The 21,498-nt window shown below is 35.7% G+C and overlaps 3 protein-coding genes across 7 annotated transcripts; 1 reads left to right on the forward strand and 2 right to left on the reverse strand.

Annotated features, from left to right (window-relative positions):
• Window positions 1–259: 259 nt before the first annotated feature.
• LOC149483946 (meiotic recombination protein DMC1 homolog) lies at window positions 260–3,008 on the reverse strand. Its single transcript, XM_089701473.1, has 5 exons — window positions 2,684–3,008; window positions 2,416–2,583; window positions 2,199–2,301; window positions 1,229–1,396; window positions 260–517 (listed from the first exon to the last, which is right to left on the reverse strand). The coding sequence occupies exons 1-5, from the start codon at window positions 3,004–3,006 to the stop codon at window positions 260–262; spliced, it is 1,020 nt and encodes a 339-aa protein (XP_089557599.1). The 5' UTR covers window positions 3,007–3,008.
• Window positions 3,009–3,356: 348 nt separating this feature from the next.
• On the forward strand, window positions 3,357–17,661 carry LOC149483947 (uncharacterized). 4 transcript variants are annotated; one of them, XM_089701440.1, is made up of 16 exons: window positions 3,357–3,493; window positions 4,165–4,911; window positions 5,019–5,170; window positions 5,667–5,765; window positions 6,364–6,502; window positions 6,965–7,118; window positions 8,383–8,533; window positions 9,593–9,777; window positions 10,354–10,516; window positions 10,867–11,099; window positions 11,966–12,046; window positions 13,216–13,369; window positions 14,169–14,256; window positions 14,803–14,920; window positions 16,125–16,204; window positions 16,537–17,661. In XM_089701440.1, exons 2-16 carry the CDS (start codon window positions 4,167–4,169, stop codon window positions 16,677–16,679), a joined length of 2,685 nt encoding a protein of 894 aa, XP_089557566.1. In that variant the 5' UTR covers window positions 3,357–3,493; window positions 4,165–4,166; the 3' UTR covers window positions 16,680–17,661. The 4 variants fall into 4 exon arrangements, with proteins under 4 accessions (XP_089557566.1, XP_089557568.1, XP_089557569.1 ...); XM_089701442.1 differs by having other exon boundaries at window positions 11,981–12,046; XM_089701441.1 differs by having other exon boundaries at window positions 3,368–3,765.
• Window positions 17,662–18,006: 345 nt separating this feature from the next.
• Pop1 (POP1 ribonuclease P/MRP subunit) lies at window positions 18,007–20,934 on the reverse strand. 2 transcript variants are annotated; one of them, XM_089701425.1, is made up of 4 exons: window positions 19,322–20,929; window positions 18,837–19,198; window positions 18,471–18,752; window positions 18,007–18,370 (listed from the first exon to the last, which is right to left on the reverse strand). In XM_089701425.1, exons 1-4 carry the CDS (start codon window positions 20,712–20,714, stop codon window positions 18,071–18,073), a joined length of 2,337 nt encoding a protein of 778 aa, XP_089557551.1. In that variant the 5' UTR covers window positions 20,715–20,929; the 3' UTR covers window positions 18,007–18,070. The 2 variants fall into 2 exon arrangements, with proteins under 2 accessions (XP_089557551.1, XP_089557550.1); XM_089701424.1 differs by having other exon boundaries at window positions 18,471–19,198; window positions 19,322–20,934.
• Window positions 20,935–21,498: the final 564 nt, after the last annotated feature.

Here is a 21,498-nt window from a genome sequence, read left to right on the forward strand (position 1 = left end):
GCGCACGTGTGCGTCGCGTCGCTTTGGAATTCCTTGCCATCGGTCATCCATCGGTTCAATATGTTATCAACGTTGAATCATTATACAGGCCAATCACTTTAGATAATAATTGTTAATAAGCAGTAACCTGTCTGCAATCATTTGGTTACTACTTACTTATTTCTAACGATACACGCGACTTGTGTGTAAAATAGTAAAATCAAGGTAAAATCAGTAAAAGATTAATTGTTTGACATTAAATTTGTTTATTATTTTTTTACTAATCTTTGGCGTCAGCAACGCCACCATTCGTTATTGCAAACGTAGCTTCACTCTCCGGCAAATCCGGGGAATCATAAATTTTCGCGATTCGATTTTCACCGCGCCCTTTTCTGAGGGATATTCTTGTTGTAGAGGCATGGGCTAAAATGTTTCCACCGATAGGTTTTTTGGGATCTACTTGAAAAGATAAAGTGGCACCTGGATCAGCAGTCATTTGATTTGTTATAAAAACTGCTACATTGTATTCTTCCGATATCTAAAAAAATAATTGTAAACTTAAAATAAAAGTATTTATGATATTTTATTTCATTATTAATAACCATTAATCATGATTTTTCCATAAATAGGGACGATCTTTTTAGACAATTGTAATAAAATAATACTTAAATCTAAAATTGACCTATGTCGCTATTTGGAGATAAAAATATTCTCTTCTGAAATCCAATATATAACATTTATCTTATCTGAAGTCTCGAATTGGAGTCATCACAACTTATAGTCCACCCGGATGCTTTTATCTATGCATTTTTAACACGCGTTTACTTGATGGGCAGTTTTAAATGAAATCATTAAACAAAATTTTGATTGATCATACTTAATGATCTATGATGAATGGACACATGTGTGAAATATCTTGATAGATAGATAATACTTTATTCCACACACACAAGATTTACATGAAACACAGAAGAAAAGACAGCATAATATAGAGGCAAGAGGCATCTTCCTCTTTATAATATTAGTATAGACTAGCGGTCCGCCCCGGCTTCGCCCGTGGTACATATTTCACAATAAAAGGTAGCTTATGTTCTTTCTCAGGGTCTAAAGGTTATCTGTGCCAAATTTCATCAAAATCGGTCCAGTAGTTTATGCGTGAAAACCATACATACATACATACATACAAACCTTTCCTCTTTATAATATGTATTAGTATAGAAGTATAGATAGTATAGATATAACCACGAACCTTTTGTAACCTTGAAAGCACTTGTGCTAATTTTTGTTGTCTGTCTGCCAGTTCACCGCGACCAGAGAAATCAACTCGAAATAATGCCATAATAGAGTCTACTATGAGAAGTTTGAAAACCCCGGCCTCTTCATGAAATTTAGCAGCTACGAAATCTAATAACTCCGCCTTTGTAAATGCAAAAAAAGAGTCCTTGTGAAAATTTTAATGTGAAATAATAATATACCTAAAAATGATTTTTAGGTTTAGAATATGGGTTAGGGCCCTGTAGATTTATCCGCAGTTGAAGGTATAATTTTTAATTTAGAGCTAGTTACGTTATTATTTAAAAATTTATGAATATGTACTATTTTATGATACGATTCATAAATCAAACCCAACATGAACATAGATATTGATGTTATGGATTAAAAAGTGGGGCAAGGAACGCCATATTTAGATCTTGTTTATCTTTAGATGTTAAAACTAGCTTCAGTATTGATGCTAGTGACCTCATTAGTTCTGTTATAGTAAACCTGCACCATGAGATGTGTACTCAATTTCCATAATAAGGAATCATTGACGTTTTAAATATATTGTGTACTTATTATAGTACAAACTTAGCCTATAGCAATTAGCAAACACTGTAATTTCATTAATACATAAAAAATTGATTGCCATTATAGGTTCTGTTGAGCGTAAAAAATATTGTTATTTTTAAAGTGAAACTTTTATTACATCGTCTCAAACTTTTTGGTCTGTGTAGCGCATGTCGCGTGTATCGCGGCTGCCGAGTAGGTATACCTACTCGGCAGCCGACCGTCACGCGACACGCGCTACACAAAGCAGTGTTCGGAACCGTTCGAACAGTTTCACTTTTACCGTGGTTTCATAAAACCACACAACATTTTTTTTTGGAAAGGATATTCTATTTATACCTACATTATTATTATAAGTAACTGAATTTTTTTGTTTGTTTTTGGTACTCTACCTGATGCTCCGAAGTATATGCTCTTGCGTACAAAACGTTATCCAAAACTCCATTTTGATCTAAGTTAAACCTATCTGCGATAGGTCTTAACCGGTCTGGGCGACTTTTGAGTGCGTTAAGAAAATAAAAAGAACCACAAAATTGGTACGACTTCAAAATTTAAATAGTAAATTTGTTAGAAAATTGCGAATATATTTTTATATTTAAGAAAGGATACAAGGTATGTTCCGTGTCCAAAAACATTACTTTTCCGCCATGATAACCAGAAGAGTTCGGTATTTGTGTTGTAACGCATAGAGTATGGGACAGTTGTGTTTTTCCAGTGCGAAATTCTCCAAAAACTTCAGTAATTGCCATAGATTCAATTCCTCCCGCCAGTAGTTTGCTTTAACACACAAAAACGTGTATTATTTATATTTAATTATTGGCGCAAAAAGTGGTTTTCTGAAGAAAAACATATTTAAGTTTATTAAATTATTGCTTACTCTAATTCACTGCTACCAGTGCTGATTTTAAAAACTTGTTTTCGTCGGTCACTAACTTCCAAGGCTGTCATAAATCCAAGAGTTACGACTTTTAAACATGCTTCCTTTATTTTTTCAACCTTTGTTTCGGAAAAACCTTTTATATTACACAATTTCTTCTTTGTAGACATTTGAATACCTTTTATCGTGCAAATACCTGCACCCTTTAACTTTTTTATATCGGCTACATTTATCCCATGTTTTTGTAAAATGTCTACGTCTTGGAAGAAACTTTCCTCTTCATCATTTTCAGAAATGTTGTCATCAAGAGCTTGATCAATCATATTTATAATTGCTAGAATCAACGTATAAGTGCGAAAATGAAGATTTGCAAAGAATTAGATTTTTTCAAAGTAAACGAAATTTCAAACTATCAGGTTTCGCGCCTAAAGATCTTTTTTAATTTATTGATTGTAATCTGTCACTGGATACAAGTATTTGTTATATTAGTATGGTTTGTAAATTGTACGTATTTTGAATTTGTGTGTTATGTATAACTGTAAAATATAAATATGAAAAATTTACAAATTAATATTATTATTTTAAATTTTATTAATAGTTACAGACCATAGACTAAATTTTTTATTTACAAATTACAGACAATAATCGAAATATTATCTGTTGTCAGTTGTCGATGACGTTTATTATTTTTAATCTACGTAGTCGATTGCTGCGATGCGATGAGAAAGGCTTTCGGCGCAAATTGAAGATTTTTTAATTATAATTTTAATATTACTTCAAGAATTTTCCGTCTATTCTTCCTAAGTTAAGGTAAGGGCGTAAGTTAACCTTACGGAAGCTAAGAAAAGTGATTATTTATTATGTTCTTATATATTTCCTCCTGTATCACAGCCATGTTGAAGTAGTGTTGATTTTAATAAGTTTTCGTCAGTTTATCGTTTACCTAGAAAGTCAAAGTTATCACAAGTATATGTGACAGACCTAAGTTTCGTTTTGTGTTGTGATTAAAAAAGTTAAAAGTCTTAAAAATGAAAAGTGATGTAAAGTGCCATCGATACTGGCGTCAAGGCGTTCATTATAAGGTAAGGCTGGATGTGTCTCTACATACATCAGAAAGTAGTAAACTACCAGTAAAGTGAATATAGAACTTTATCAAAGTAAGAGAAGTATAACAATTTCCAAGGCTGATTTGTGTATCGAGCTCTTCCTTAATTGATTAATATTCTAAGATCTTCGAACATTTACTGACAAACTATATTGTAATAGACTTGGTATATTATATATTGTATATATGAAAGTGAAGAGGAACTTGTCAAATTTTAAGTTTATTGATTTTATTTATATTTTGTTTGCTTTTTTATTATTATTAACAACCTTTTGTTTCAATTTTCAATTGCATTAATTATACTGTGCTTGTTTGGGAAGGGCGACATTAAATGTATAGAAATTATCTACATGGATCATTATAAAAACATTTACAGGAATGGATTCAGAAGATTCCCGCGATGCTGGGGACACACAGTCAACATCAAGCAGTAGTAGTTCCAGTTCTAGAAGCAGAAGGAGTTCTTCATCCGAGAGTTCCAAAAGGGATCCAAAATCTCCTCCCCATTCCCCCACACCACCTAGATCTAATGGCCCGAGATCTCCATCTCCAGATAGTAGGTCCCAATCACCACAAAAGTCACCAAATAACAGACCACAAACACCAGATAACTTGAGTGGTGCACATTCAGATATTAACTCTCCAGAAAATTCTATGCCAGCTTCACCTGGCAGACCAAAGTCTCCTGAAGCACCGAAATCCCCAAGTGATGTGGGTTCGAATATTGATTCTCCAGAAAGGCCAGAACAATATTCTGCCGGTCCCAAAACACCACAGAGCCCTAATAGTTCTGCTAAATCACCTGTTACACGGTCACAACCAGTCTCCCCCGATTCTGCCTCTCAAATAACATCACCTGCTTCTAGAAATCCTGAACCTAGATCCCGATCATCTTCACCATCACCAGACAGGGCTTCACCTCGGACGTCACCTCAAAGAGCAGTAGTTAGTAATAATGAATGGGAAAATAAAGACAATTGGAGAAGACATACAAAGGCTGAACAAAAAATGGTTGCTGCACCCAGGGGACGCAGCCAATCGGAATCTAGCCAGTCCAGCAGAAGTTCTTCTTACAATAAGAGGACAAATGCCAAAGATCCAGCTACTGAAGAAATTTCAGACGGTAATTATTCTCCCTTTAAACCTTCACATTCTACAGTTTGTCTTATCAATATTTCCTGTTGTATAAATATTTGTGTTACATTACAAATTAGAAACTTATTTATTTAGGTGAAATGGAATCTGATCAAGAAGACAGGAAGTCAAGAAGCAAATCAAGGACAAGTGACAAAGCAGAAAATAAGGACAATAATTTAAGCCATGATGATTTGTCGGATGTATCAGACTTAGATTCAGATGGGGGCGACGAGAAGTCATCAAAGGTCAGTTTTCTATTTGCAAATTACATAGTTTTACAAGATGCATTAAAATCCATATCAAATAAATTCTTACATAGCTAAAAAAAGTCAATTTATATGTTTGACTGAGCTTTAATAAATTTTTTGTCTGAAAAGTTATATATTATAAGTACATATATTTTATATAGCTTAGTGTATGTGAAATCCTCAAAATGCATTTTATAAAAATACTAGTGGTCCGCCCCCGGCTTCGCCCGTGGTACCTACATGTTTAATCTATCCTATCTCTCAAGTTGGATCGAACTGCACATGGTGTGCGAATTTTATTATAATCGGTTAAGTGGTTTAGGGGTCCATTGAGGACAAACATTGTGACACGAGATTTATATACATATAATTATTAAGATTTAAAATAATTAATAAATTATATAATTATATTTTTTATATTTTCTTCTGAAATAATATAATTATAATAAGATCTTTACTAATGATATAAAAATTATGAAATTTATTAATTTAGGCAAGATCACATTCAAAGAAACATGAAGCAGTGAATGGAACAAGTAGTCAATCATCACCAAAATCTGAAAAGCAGAGAGAATCACCCAAGATGGAAAAGGTATTGTTTATTATTTGTATTACTTAAATTTTATAATTATTATTTTGATAATAATTCAACATTATTACTTTTATAATTAAAGTTGATAACATCATCACCATCCTCCAATTTTGTTTGTTCCTAAATTCAAGGAATGAGGCTTTTAAAAAGAATAATTATTTATTTTAGTATAGTTATAACATTGTACATCAATCTATCTATACTAATAATATAATAATAACATTAAAGAGGAAAGGTTTGTAATTATGTATGTATGTATGTATGGTTTTCACGCATAATCTACTGGACAAATTTAAAAAATTCTTTCACCATTAGAAAGCTGCATCTTCACTGAGCAACATAGTAGCCTATGTTGCATTTTCAAAAAAATTAGAGATCCTTACCAAAAATGCAATAATGTAACCCAAGGTGTAAAAAATATCTTAATAAAAATTCTGTCATCGCGTGCGCTGCGGAATCTATTCCTTGAAGTACGAGGATGGTTCTTATGAAAAAAAAAACGTAAACATGTAGGTACCACGGGTGAAGCCGGGACGGACCGCTAGTGACTATATAATATGATTATAGAGGTTCCTATATATTTTATGTATATTTTTAGGTTGTACAAGAAAAGACAAGTAATACAGAAGATGCTGAAGAGCAGTTAGATTTTGAGGCGGAGGAGGGTGAATGTGTTGAACCTTCCAAACCAAAGGACCAGTTTAACGGAGAAATTGACACACAATCTGTTGACAAAGGTAAAAATTGTAATATTTGTCAGGCAATTTTTATTACAATAATTTTAAGTTGAATGTTTTCTATAATATATTTTCTGGTGTCAGCAAGTTTTTAGGCATTACTAAATGTTGCAAAAATTTGAAAAAATATCATTAAATTGTTGTAGAGAAAATTATATAATCAATAATTATTAATTATAATGATTGTGTTGTGATAAAAGTAAAAAAAAAGTATTTTTATGTAATTCGTAAATAAAATAAAAAATTGGTTGTTTGTAAAGTAGGTTTACGATCGAGATGTTTACGTGATAACATGATGCAGTGGCAGAGCTCGAGATGAGACGGGAGATCGGTCCGTCTCTCTCTCGTTATACCTGCGATCGCGCTCGTGAGGTTTTGGTGTGACACAAGTTTCTGAACATGTCACCCGACTAAAACGATTTTAAAAACGTTATCACGTATATTGTAATACTTTATGTTCAGATGAAGACATAAAGCCTGGAAAACGTTCGCGCGGATCATCGTTAGAAGAAGGCGAGGTGTCAGATGAAACGGAGAGACGACCAGAGGAGAGTGAACCGAAACCTGTGTGCAGGTTCTTCTCGAGAGGCGCTTGCACTTGGGGTGTTAGTTGTCGGTAAGATAGAGCTTTAAACATTATTTTTTCATATAATATAATAATCCATACTTATATTATAAATGCGAAAGTAACTCTGTCTGTCTGTCTGTTACTCAATCACGCCTTAAATACTGAACCAATTTGCATGAAATTTGGTATAGAGATATTTTGATACTCTTGAAAGGACATAGGCTACTTTTATCCCGGGAAATAGGATAGGTTTTATCCCGGAAATCCCACGGGAACGGGAACTATGCGGGTTTTTCTTTGACTGCGCGGGCGAAGCTGCGGGTGGAAAGCTAGTATTATATAATATATAATAATAATATTATAAAGAGGAAAGGTTTGAAATTATGTAATTATGTATGTATGTATGGTTTTCACGCATAAACTACTGGACCGATTTTGATGAAATTTGGCACAGACAATCTTTAGACCCTGAGAAAGAACATAGGCTACCTTTTATTGCGAAATATGTACCACGGGCGAAGCCGGGGCGGACCGCTAGTTTTTTCATAAAAATATGATTGGTTGTTATATTCAATTTGCATTGCAGTAATTAAATCCACTAATAGGTAAGACAGACAGACTGATATGTAAAAAACATTGTAATCTTTTATCCTCATTAGTCAAAGTCCTCTATTTAGTCAACAATTTTTGGATTCATAAAAGTGCTGAGTTATGTTAAAAACTATTTTTTTGTTATTAAAATCCTTTGTCATATTATCACACATGGTTCACAATCATGTGTTTTTCTACTATTGTTTTATCTTGCCATTGGAATATTTTATATTGAATTTCGTGACTTCACTCACATGTAACATTTTTATTAAAATCTATCTATTAATAACTCCGGCCCCGGAACCACAGACTCAATTGAAAATCTATTGTGTCTGGGACCGATCGGGCCGCTTGGGGCTCAATGGGTTAGATGCACAGATCACAGAAACTAAAGGGAGATTTGGTAGGGGGCGGGGCCGGTGTCGCAGCAATATGCCCAAAAAAAGAACAAACTGTAGTGGTGCTGTATACGTACGTCACTTACAATCTAGTGTGCGAACGAATAGTCGCTCTCATATTTTTGTGTGATGACACGCACACAGCGCGAAGTATTGTTTTGATTTTGTTTACTGCAGTTGTGTGCGTAAATTTGTAATGAGACACGGTTTCGTACTCAGCGCAAGCGATTGGCATCTCTAGATCTCTATGGTTGGATGAGATGGCTTGGAGTCTGACTATGATCTATCTCTTTATCAGATTATATCTTTAATTGTTTTCACAGGTTCCTCCACCCAGGTGTAACAGACAAGGGCAATTACAACATGTTTGATGTTGTGCGCGGCGTGCCACCCGCGGGATTCCCCGCAGCCGCGCCGCGTGATACTGCGCCTCCTGAATCCGCTTGGGAAAGGGGGCTAAGGACCGCTAAAGAGGTACAATGCAACAAATACACTATAATTTTTAAAGTCGGATTTAAGAGCGCATATTCTATTTAACGCAAGTCAAAAACTCCGCGATCTATTACGATAGATCGCGGCTTGCGCTATCCTTTTACTATGAACAGCATAGGTCCACAGGAGAGCGCCGAGCAACATGTCCTCTCTCTGGAAAGGCTCGCTGCCGACTGATTTTAATCGGGTCGCGCGCAGTGTTTTATAGTACTTTAAAAAAAATTGTAGAAAAATAATAGAGGTACCTTAGTTGATTTTTTAAATTTTATCTTATAAGTAAGACATTCTTTTATTGCAATATGTATAAATTATATTCAATAAAGTCAAATATCTTGGTGAAAATAATAATTTTGTCGACTATAATTTCTAAAAAAATTCACATTGTTCGGATTTTAATTTCGTAAGTTAGGAGTCCAAAATAAAAAAATCTTTTAACTAACTATTTTAATAAGGATTTTTGCAGTTAGTTAAAAATAATTGTGTGTTAGATCTGTCAGCAATTTCAGATATTTTTAGCTTCGAAATTGACACTAAAAGTGAAATCAAGTAATCATCGGATCAGTTATCTTGATGGTATTCAGAAATACTGTATTAATTGAAAAAAACTCTTAACTAACTACATAGACAATAAAATTCCCTAAAATTATTAGTAATTCATATGTTTGTAAGATAAGTGGTTGATGGACAATCTGGTTTGAAAAATCACATATTTGAGCCAAACAGCGCACGGACCGCGTACACAGCCTTAAGTAAAACGCGAGTCGATGAATATATGCAAGACGACAGTAGTGACTTCATCACGGCCATTATAATTAGGGTGTATGTGTTTGAAACTAATAATAAAGTGATAGTAATAATTCATTGATAAATTAAGTTTTTTATTAAGTAGATTATATTCTTTTGCAAAGTTTTTTTTAATGATTTAATGTATCTGTCTCAACAAGGTCTCTCTAATGTTATAAGACTAATGTCTAATTTATAAATTATTGACTAAATGCATATTTATATTATATTATGATGCTTATAAATCTTATAATACAGATGCTCCGGATAGCGAACAAGCGCAAAGAACAAGACATGGACTTCGAAGAGAAGAAACTGCATCTCTCCGTAGGCGGTGTGGTGCACGATCCCGACGCGGAGCTGGCGTACGCGGCCGCAGCTGTGGGCGCTTCGCCCCCGCCGCCGCATGAAGCCCCGCCGGCTAGGGATGCGGAAGTGTATAGGTATGTTTTATATGTTTGTGGATAAAAAAAAAATTGTTTTACAAAAATACAATAAGATGATACAAGAAAAATTTCATTCCAGTTTGCCTTGTAGTATTAATTTTATATTTAAGTATTTTTTATCTCAAGAATATGTCAGGTATATATATATAGCTCATTTTTGTGATATATTGATAACTAGGTTTCCGCCCGCGGCTTTGCCCGCGCAGTCAAAGAAAAACCCGCATAGTTCCCGTGGGATTTCCTTATTGCGTCATTTTCTCGGGATATAAAGTAGCCTATGTCCTTTCTCGGGTATCAAAATATCTCCATACCGAATTTCATGCAAATTGGTTCAGTAGTTTAGGCGTGATTGAGTAACAGACAGACAGACAGAGTTACTTTCGCATTTATAATATTATAATATGGATAGTATGGATAATAATTATTAGTACCTAATATTGATAGGAATTAAAAAAATACTGTTTGTAAATTATGTTCTGTGGTACTAAATTGTAAAATATTCTATTAAAAGTGATTTTAAAGTCTATAGACAGCAGCAGTACTTGTTAATTTCATGTACATAATATTATTCAGGGCATACGGCATGCCGTACCGCGGCCGCTTCCCGCGCGCTCCAGGCGACGAGCGCGAGCGGTACTACGAGCGGGAGCGTGGCTACGAGCGGGAGCGGGTTTACGAGCGCCCGCCGTACTATGAAGAGTATGGGGTGCCGCCTGAGGACGCGGCGCATCATAAGGTATTACCACAGATAATATACAGTGTGGAAATTTTCGATGGGCCCTCGCGGGAAAGTACTTGAAATACTGAAGATAGCAAATTTTGCTGAAAGCAAACATTCTTTTATTTTTAAAAAGAAATATAACTGCATTCAAACATTTTCGAAAATTCACTTGCTTTGGGGTGTGTCTAAATGTATATTCTTAATTAATTTATACATGTTATTTTAAACAAAATCTGCAATTGTTTATTATGTAGTTAGTGTTCCTTAGTGTAACAGTAAAGTGAATATCAACAATTTTAAATTCTACCTTTATATACTGTATGCTGAACCAAGCACAGTTGCTATAATTAACACTATTTGTCTAGCGCCGCGTGCGTCCATCCCGCGAAGTGATAGTGCAGCGCGCGGAAGTCGAACGCCGCGAGGGTCGCGAGGTCCGCGAGGGCCGCGAGGTGCGCGACGTGAGGGACGTGCGGCGCGAGGGCCGCGAGGGCCGGGAGGGCCGCGGCGACGAGTGGGCGGACCCCTGGATGAGGGCCGAGCCCGCCGCGCGCCGCCGCCGGGCGCCCTCCAGCGACGACTCGTACTCATCCTCCAGGTGCGTACAAGTGTACAAGTAGTGTACGTGCGTAGATGTAGGTCGCGTCTAATAAGTTATCGCTGTACGAGCAACTTTGTCTCCGCAACTATTTTGTCTCTCCACCCATGGGCTAGTATGAAAGTGCGCGCACGTAGCGACGCAACTCCCCATACAAATTGATGGGAGAGACAAAATAGTTGCGGAGACAAAGTTGCTCGTGCGCGCTAGCTCTAATAAGTTATCGCTGTACGGCGGTGTACGGTAGTGTTACGGTGAGGTGCAGTATAGGGTTTGGTTAGTTTTTGGTTTGTTTTTTGTCCTATATTTGATTATTTACGTGCACTATATTTATATTTTAAATTATTTTTACAGTATGTATATTGTATATTGAATAGATTGGTTACTTAACTTATTAGACGAGTGGTGATGCAATACTTTGTGCACGAAGCATATTTTTAAGTAAACATTTTTTTTTGCACATAATTTTTTTTTTTGCTAGAATGCGTCCCAAATCACTGCACAAAGAATTGTCATTTGTTATTGTCTCAGTAATTTTAAAATCGTAACGAAATCTTCGTAAAGACGTTCATTTGTTTCAATTCGACAAACGTTATTAATTGATCAATTTTCTCCGTCCCCCCCTCTCCCTGCCGGGTGACGCTTTCATAACAAAATCGCGGTGTTTTGGTGAATCGATCACACTGACGACACTCGAATCTCTATATGCATGCCTCTTATCACTCATTGGGTTCCGCTGCTACTCTGCGTGTGTGTGTACATGCGTGCACGAGTGACGTGTACGCACGTGTGTACGTGTACGTGTGTGTGTGTTGTGCGCGTGTGTGCTCCCCCCCTCGCCCCTCGGCCTTCCCTCGGGCCTACAGCTCTTCTAATTCCAGTTCGCGCAGTTCGGGAACACCGGGCACGAGGCGCAAGAGGAGGGCCTCGTCGTCTTCGAGACAAAGGTGAGGGCTTGTTATAGTAGTATAGATATCTGTTAGTATAGAGCATGGTACACTAATTTAGACGTAATTTGCATGGTATTTATTTTACTGACTCTTGCGAATTTTATTGAAGTGAAAACTTCTTTAGCGGCGTTGGGTATAAAATCTTAAACTCGCGTCAGGACACGTGACCTGATTGAAAAAGCGTAAGACGGATGGATATCAAACATGCTCAACGTTAATAATCAAGTTTTCACTTCTGCCGGCACTCCCGGAGTGCAACCCGTCTTTTTTCTAATATTTTAAGATCGAAATGAAATCTAGTTTCTCAAATTTTGTTTGCATGATACTATTACAAAACTGTTCTTCAATAACTTACTGTTCTTTTCAAATAACTCCTTGAAAAGGCTATACTTTTAATTGTGTTTTTCAGTTGATTAAGATTACTGTGCTTAACATACTTCAGCAAATGTGTATTAAGTTGTATGATTAATTTGAATTCTTTGGTGTTTTAAATCTTGACGAAGAAGTATTAATTTTAATATTCTCAATGTAACTAACCTTTGATGTTGTATCACACATATTTTATTTATGAAAAAAAAAATATATCAAATAAATTCGATTTACATTTACTACAGAGGGCTACCTAAAAAAAGAAACATTGAAGTGCCAAGCGTCCTAGGATTTTGATTGCGTTGCGATATTATTTTAATATCAGTTATCAATAAATTATATGTACTTACATATACATACTTAAATTTCATATTAAATATTTGTCAATTGTGTACTTTTTATGTAAAATGTTTCAATCAATCAAAATTCGTCGTGGCCGTGGAACATACCGGAAAAAGTATGTTAATTATTCCAAATACTCCTTAAATTCTAAACATACCTTACACATTTCTTTATTTCTATTTTACAAACATAACAAATAACGCAAAGTTATCCTACTACTATTATAAAGGCGAAAGTTTGTAAGTATGGATGTATGGATGTTTGTTACTCTTTCACGCAAATACTACTGAACCGATTACAATGAAATTTAGCACACATATACAGGGTAACTTGGATTAACACATAGGATAGGTTTTATCCCGGAAATCCCACGGGAACGGGAACTATGCGGGTTTTTCTTTGAAAACGCGGGCGGAAAGCTAGTACAAAATAAATATCCTAATTACTATGTTCAGGTTGTCCCCATCGGTGATAGTCCGCGAGCGGCGGTTGGCCAGCGCTCGTGCGACCGCCATGAACCCGCCCGCGCCAAGACGACGTGCGCCATCGCCGGCGGCTGCGAGACAACTAGCGGCCAATCCGCCTGCACCCGCGTCGCATAGACATAAGGTTAGTTAGTGTGAGTGTGATTGACAGATCAATGAGTGGGTGGGTGTGTTTGTATGTGTGTGAGTGATGTGGATGTGACCGCAATGAACTACTCCGCGCCAAGACGACGTGCGCCATCGCCGGCGGCTGTGAGACAACTAGCGGCCAATCCGCCTGCACCCGCGTCGCATAGACATAAGGTTAGTTAGTGTGAGTGTGATTGACAGATCAATGAGTGGGTGGGTGTGTTTGTATGTGTGTGAGTGATGTGGATGCGACCGCTATGAACCCGCCAGCACCAAGACGACGTGCGCCATCGCCCGCGGCTGTGAGACAACTAGCGGCCAATCCGCCTGCACCTTTTTTTTTATAGTGGGGAAATCTTCCAAAGATACCCACGGCGCCCGGGGAAGGAGCCGTGGGTTATGTCGGATTCTTACCGACTAAAACCCCACTGTGTTCCGTCGAACCGCTTTAATGATGGGGCCGCGGGTATTGGTTAGAATTCTTCCGCGACCAATCCGCTTGCACCCGCGTCTCATAGACACAAGGTGAGATGTGTGATTGGATGAGTGACGTCGGACGTCATAAACATAAGGTGAATTAGTGTGTGTGTGTGTGACTCCGGTGGGATATGTGTGTGCGAGTGACACCGGTGGGATGTGTGTGATTCAGATGATGTGTATGTGTTTGTTATGATCATGTAATCAAAAAATTTCAAATTTAAACACATACTTTGTGTACGTACATAACTATGTGTTTAAATTCGAATTTTATACAATACATATGTCGTATATTTATGAACATTTATTTTTTGCAGGATGAAATTGATCCATACGGACGTAGCAAAGCGACAAGCCGAAGTAGGAATAGGAAAAAGTATTCTCGTTCTTCATCTTCGGGATCAGGTATGGAATTAAAAATCTACTATCCTTAAAACTTAAGTACGTCAAAACAGTTTCCTTGCGTATTAAAAGCTCCCTCATTTAGCTTATTTTAAGTTACAGGCTGTAATAAAGCCTGAAACAGTCCTTAAACAATAATTTTGGCAATTCTTTCATAGTTATGTAATTGGTCAACAAACATATAAACTTTCGCTTTTATAAAAAAAAATTGGTTGTCTGTAAAGTCGGTTTACTGACGATAGTTGAACGTGACAACGTCCGATTGTGCTTCTTTGTCGCTCGTTCCGCGCTCTCGCTTGCACTTCAAGCCTTACATGGAACGCCTCAGATGAGTCAGAGCGAGGTAACGCCGCATGAGTCATGTTTTTTCGTGCGTGCAGGCGGCTCTATCGAATTATAAGACGTTGTCACGTCAAAAAAAAATTAAAATTTGATTACCAAAAATATCTTATTACTTACTAAAGTTTTCGTAACCTATCCATCTATAAAATATGTACACATTTTTTTTAATATGACGACCTATGATTAAACAATGATAATTCCAAACAGAGTCATCATCATCATCAAGCGAGTCGGAGAGTGAATCTCGCTCATCATCAACATCGGGCAGTTCGGGGGCGCGGCGCGCGAGGCATGCGCGTCTACTTAACGCTGCCGCTAGACCTAGGTACGAATTACTTGTGTTTTACTTTATTATCTGACTAGTAGTCCGCCCCGGCTTCGCCCGTTGTACCTACATGTTTAAACTATCCTATCTCTCAAGTTGGATCGAACTACACATGGTGTGCGAATTTTATTATAATCGGTTAGGTGCTTTAGGAGTCCATTGAGGACAAACACTGTGACACGAGATTTACATAATATACATATTAAGATAATGGTAGATAATATTTAATGCACGTAATAATTCAAAAAAGTAAATTTAAAATATATAAATCTAGTTTATGGGTGATTGGTGAACCACTTTCATAAAACGTATTTAACACAGTATTGTGTCTATTGTAGTAAGACACTTTATTTTATTTATCTGGGTATTTTGAAATTAGGAATGTACATATTTGCAAAAAAAAAAAATTGACACTAGTCACTAGACTAGACTAACACTTTTCTTAAATTACAGTCAAATTATATAGGGTGATTTTTTTGCTGGTTTCTTTTTGGCAATACTGTTTTTGATAGATCACGCGTGAATCGTGTCTTGTGTCTTTATCAAACTTGTTCAGTTTGGTCTATAATTTAACCATGAATCGACTTACGAACGAACAACGCTTGCAAATTATTGAATTTTACTATCAAAATGCATGCTCGGTTAAGAGAGTGTGAAGTCGGTTAAGAAGTGCGCGATGCACTTCATCGATTGGCGATTTTATTTTTTTTTGCTTAAAATGGAAGAATTGGACATGCCTCACACGTGGTTTCAAAAAGACGGTGCCACATGCCACACGGCACGCGAAATAATAGCCCAATTGAGAGCCGCCTTCGGCGAACAGTTTATCTCACGTTTTGGGCCCGTCGATTGGCCGCCTAGATCGCGTGATCAAACGCCTTTGGACTATTTCTTATGCCTACAGGGATAAACCAGCAACGATTGACGCACTGGTAGCCAATATTGAAGCATTTAAGTATTCGTGATATACCGGCCGATATGTTGTAGAGAGTGTGCCGAAATTAGGCCTTGCGAATGGGCCATCTAAACTGGAGCCGCGGCCATCATTTGCATGAAATCATCTTCAAACATTAAATTATATTGATCGTTTTATCAATTCCATTATAGATTACATCAACATTTTCAAGTTTTTTGTGTTTTTTTTGAAAATCAAATCCTATACCTCTTAAAAAATCACCCGTTATTATTGTAAACTATATTTTAGGATGAATGCAAAGTCTACGGCGGCAGGATTAGCAGCTGCCGTTGCAGTTAGCAGTAAGAAGGAGGCGTCAAGCGAAAGAGGTACATGTTACTGAGTTCTTAACTCCTTTTCTTTCTTCCGTTCTCAAATTCATTCAGCCCCCCTAGACAAGTGGCTTTCTCTTAGCGTAAAGTTGAATAGAATAGATTATGAATGTATGAGATTGACGTTTGATTACGACGACGACGACGATTGATTATGTCAATCTCATACATTCATAATCTATTCTATTCAACTTTACGCTAATAGAAAGCCACTTGTCTAGGGGGGCTGGTCTTCTTTATCTCTTTCTCAATTCTGAAACCATTATAACCATCATCTCATTCCAAAACACATTATTCCGAATCAGAAACTAATTTCTCAAAACTTTCAGAAATGGGCGGCAAGAAACGTTCAGCCACATCACCGGTAGATGGCGCTGCAGCAGCGAAAAAATCGGTTTCTAGACGCGAAGAATTACTCAAGCAGTTGAAGGCGGTAGAAGACGCAATAGCAAGAAAACGCTCCAAGATATAACTAGTGTTGTGATTTGTGACCTGTGCTGTAATCGCACTAGTGATGTGCTCTATGTGAATCGGTTTTGTGCTTTACGGGTTATCGATTTTTTATACGGTTTATCGTTCTGTGTCGGCTTTTTGGAGTGTAAAATGTATAACCAGGCGTTTGCGAGCCTAGAATCTTACACATTTTATTGTTTGAGATTTTTTAGGGATTAAAGTATTATAACATGGTAACAAAGTGGATTAGATAGTAGTTTTTAACATTTTTCATTTATTGATTACTCCAGACATTTTTTACAACTATAAGTGTGGTACAGATAAACATGTTAAATGATTGAGAATATCAAATTCAAGCAAGGAAGATATTTAAGGTTTATGTGTTAAAACACATACATTCCATGGATATTAAAACTTAATTTCATTTGCCTCTCATACATACAGAAGAAAGGCAAGATATTTTTTTTATGAGCCTCTATAGTTACTTATGAGATGAATTTCTAAAGAAATACTTTAATTATTTCAAGATCGATTTATGAAGAGACTATAAAATATTGTTACAATTTCCAACAAAATGATTCGAGCTAATTTTCGTATATCAAAACCATATTTTCATGATGTAAGATTTACATAGACACATTTTGACCTGCTTGTTACGCGAAAATTTGCAACGTTACAGGACTGTACTCAATCAGTACATAATAAGTATTGAATAATTAAGTTTGGTGTAATTGTGGCTTTACTGCATAACCTATATTATCTTGAGATTCTGGATAAATAAAGGGCAATTTCAATAAGAATAATTTCTCATAAAGGTTTTGTGGTAAGGCCGTAGATGTTAAGTGTATTACACCTGTATACGCATATGTTTGTATCAATTTAAATGCAAGTGTAATAAGATATTCAATGTTATCACAAAGTGAATAATATGCAACTGAGTGAGGTTTGTGATTGTAGTGACTGGACGAGTTCGTGTAAAGAATAAATGCATTAGTTTTGTAGTTTGTTGTTTTATTTAAAAATTTTAGTCCCAACAGTTCTAACTTCTAAACCACAGTTAAAATTGAGAAAATAGAAAAAAAAATATTTCAACGCGGAATTCGAACCTGCGTCTTGTTTAGCCTTTGCGGTCTCGTGGTCGCGCCAGAGCAATGGAATTGTACGCTTTCTTTATCTGTTTTGTGTCTAAAAGAGAAACACCACGCCGTCTATTGATGATAATCGATATTGGCTATACCTGCAGGTGTACGCGCTTATAAATACAGTAAAACTATCGATTATCGATATCGATAATCTTTCTTGGTTATAAGCAAGGTTATAAGGAACATATGAATAAAAAAACATAGTATATAATATAAATTTTATTTCTGTACAGATAAAAGTTACATTCAATGTATTGTTAATAATCTTTTATGGATTAGGTATTATCCGTAAACTCGCCAATCTATATTTCCTCGACGTTGGATTTCTTATAAGAACTTTATTTATTTTCAATTCTAATAGTTTCACTAGTGCATTATATGCAATATAGCCAATACCACAGCTCCTCGCTTCAGTGAAACTAAATGAGCCTTTAGTTACATAGCCCATAGTTTGTCGTATACATGAATTTCTAACACTTATTACATTTGATGGAACCCATAGTTCTTGCATACTTTTTACAAATTCTGATGGTTCACTGTGTTGCATTTTTTGTTTCTTATCTGGAACCTGAAAAACAATCATTATCATTAAAAATATTCAATTATTTCATAAATTACACATGTCGTAAATATCTTAAATACATTATTTTTTAAAATAGCAAACTTACATCTTTAATTGTTTTTCTAAGTTTTATGCGCTTTCTTCGTAACTGTTTTAATAATTTCTTATTCTCTTTTCGTTTTTCTTTCCTTAGTTTAGCATTTGTGTCTTCATGCTGAGGTTCACAGGGTAATTTTGTTGAAGTTATATCTTCTACATTTGGCAAACATATTAATGCATGATCTCTCATAACTCCTTTCCCTTCAATTTTCAAATAAACAGCAATCAAGCAAGAAACAGTACTTATAGGATGTGCACTAAGTATCTGCTTTCTCTTTACAATTGATTCCTGAAAGAATAATTTATAAATAAAATAAATCATATAACTCTTGAAGCTGAAACTTTTATGATTGTAAAAGTATGAAAGACTTACCTGTAGTTCATTTAAAATAACTTTATCTCTTAAAATGAAATACTTATCGACATCAGTGTTGCTCCAATCTTTCAATAAAATATTCCAGGGACATATAAATGGGTTTGATATGCCTAGTTTGATATAATTAACTCTTTTACTAGGTGAACGTCTAAAATAATGTTCCCTTAACTGGCTTTCAATCCTCTTCTCTTCTATTCTACCAGAATTAGAATCTGGTGAGAAATAGCATTCACCCATTTCATGTGCTAAGTTTTCTGTTTCCCTGAGTCCTCCTGTTCTTGCTCCAAACATAACAAATGTCAGCCAAAATGGAATGCCATAGCCTGAAGGTACTATTATATCCCAACCACTTCCGTAGCCTAAAAAGTAAAATGTATTTTTGTACAAAAGATAATATTAAGAATAATATGAAATGTCTGAATTAGATATTAATTAGTGTGTGATCTATTCATGTTTTATGTATTTTGTATACTGATGCTTACCAATTTTTTTAGATTCTGAATTTTGTGAACCTGCCTGTTGAATTAGTATGACAGGAATGCTTTGTAAAGCTGGATCATCTTCATTCACCTCCCCAGGCACAATTTCTGTCATTGTTACATGGTCAATAAATTTAGTATTTGATACAGCATTTTTCTTAACTATATTACAAATATTTTCATCCCATAAGGGAGATGAGGAGGCACATGATGGTATACTGGTTAAATTTTCTTGACTTGAGCTAGGCTGTTTTGTTTGCGCTTTTGTACGTTTTCTTGGGCGACTCCACCTAGGATCCTTAACAATCAACCCAATAACTATCCTCGGAGGCACTTGAGCCGGAGAGAATAAATTATTTATACTAGACCAGTAATTAGACTTGTTTTGTAGATCTAAGTTAATATTACTCTTTTTAGCTACAGCCACCCATTCATTAGAGTCAATATTTTTTATATCTGTAACACATTTTAGTGAATGTGTTAAAACAGCATGGCTTTTAGGTCCAGTAAGTCGAAATCTATTATAGTTTCCATACATTAGCTTTATTTTCACATTTAACAGTTCATTTGTTAATTTTACCCGTTTATTATCATTATTTTTAGCAACAAATGCTGTTGAGCCTGTGATAACATCAGTTAAAGTAGACTCTACTTCTTTTATTTGAGATGGATGAACAAATAATATAAGAAAAGGCCGTGACTCAGTTTGCACCCATACAAATTCTACTTTTCCAATAAAATCAAATGGATATGAATTTGGATGAAAAATATTTATATAGCCAGATCTCAGTCCAGATAAGTAAGCTTTAGCAGATATACTTAATCCACAAGATTTATTTGTAATACAACTAAATAATTTCTGAATGTCTGCAACAGGCCCTTTAACTTGAATTGAGATGTAGTATGAAATATCCTGCAAGAGACAGTGTGCTGAAGATGCTCTGTAGCATGCTCTAAATGCTTTGTCACACGGTCTATGTGCTAATCGGTAGCCCCATCTCTCAACCATATGAAACCTTTTAGCATGCCAAATGTGTGTTTCTAACCACACAATTCTTCGTTGTCTCCTAGTGTATTCTTCCAGCAGGTTGGCTGGTCGCCGTCTATACTTCCTTGATGGTCTTTTTTGTTTAGGGGGCAAACCATTCTTTTTTAATTGCTCTAAATGTCCCTCTCGTAACCTTCTTGGCATTCTCTTGCAATTGTGGCTCATAACTCGTCTACGCATATGAACAGGTAAAGCTTGAAATATTAATTTAGATTTAACGGGCCTAAGTATACTTTCAGTCATCGCTGCTATTTCAACGCTCCTCGACGCAGCAAATTTAAAACTGTTCGCTGTATGCGGTAAGTGCTCCGTGCCACCTAAAGTGGCATCAAACTCTTTGGAATCCATGTCCGTTTAGTTAGCGTGTTATAATCTGAAGGAAAAATGAATATTGTGTGTGAAACTTAAAAAATTACGAGTAAATGCATTGATATTTAATATCAACATTCAACACATTCCCACTTCCCAGTTCCCAGTTTCCCACATGGTTATGACATATGTCAAGTTGACGTATGTCAAATATCAACTGACATTGGCACGGTAACTGTTGCCATTAAACTGTTTATTATAAGAAAACATTATCTATATACTCTATGATGGGGAAATTCATGTTTCATTGAAATGAATACCATGTGATTACGCTGAACTCAAAACAAAGGAGCATTTATTAGCGATACAATTACTGTATCGAAAACTGACATATTTTTTTACACTTATATTTATATTTTTTATATTAGCTTCACCTGTATGTTTGTTTGTTTGTAACCGACTTCTTTGGGCGCGATTTTGACCCACGTTAAATGGCCAGATTTTGTTCAAACTTTGTAGATTTATTGAGGACCGATGACAATACACTAATTTGATAAAATTTTCTATTTTTTAGTTCGGTTTTCTATAAAAAGCGTGTTTTTTAGTTTTTTTAAACTATTATTATTATTTGTTAAACGACACTGTAATGTTTGTAAATAAAAATGAGCGTGCGTGCCGTGCACACGTGTCAGAACTGAAACTTTAATGGCAAGATTGAGATATATTAACAAATTGCATAAAATTGGTTCAGTAAATCTAAAAGAAATCTAAAATTATACATAAACTCGGGTAAAATGCCCATACATTTTCTTTTTACTCCTTC

This window comes from Colias philodice, chromosome 12 (assembly GCF_061535455.1).
Source record: "Colias philodice isolate Cphi_HAF_F1 chromosome 12, ilColPhil1 Martin Lab GWU primary, whole genome shotgun sequence".
In the NCBI taxonomy this organism is placed as follows: domain Eukaryota; kingdom Metazoa; phylum Arthropoda; class Insecta; order Lepidoptera; family Pieridae; genus Colias; species Colias philodice.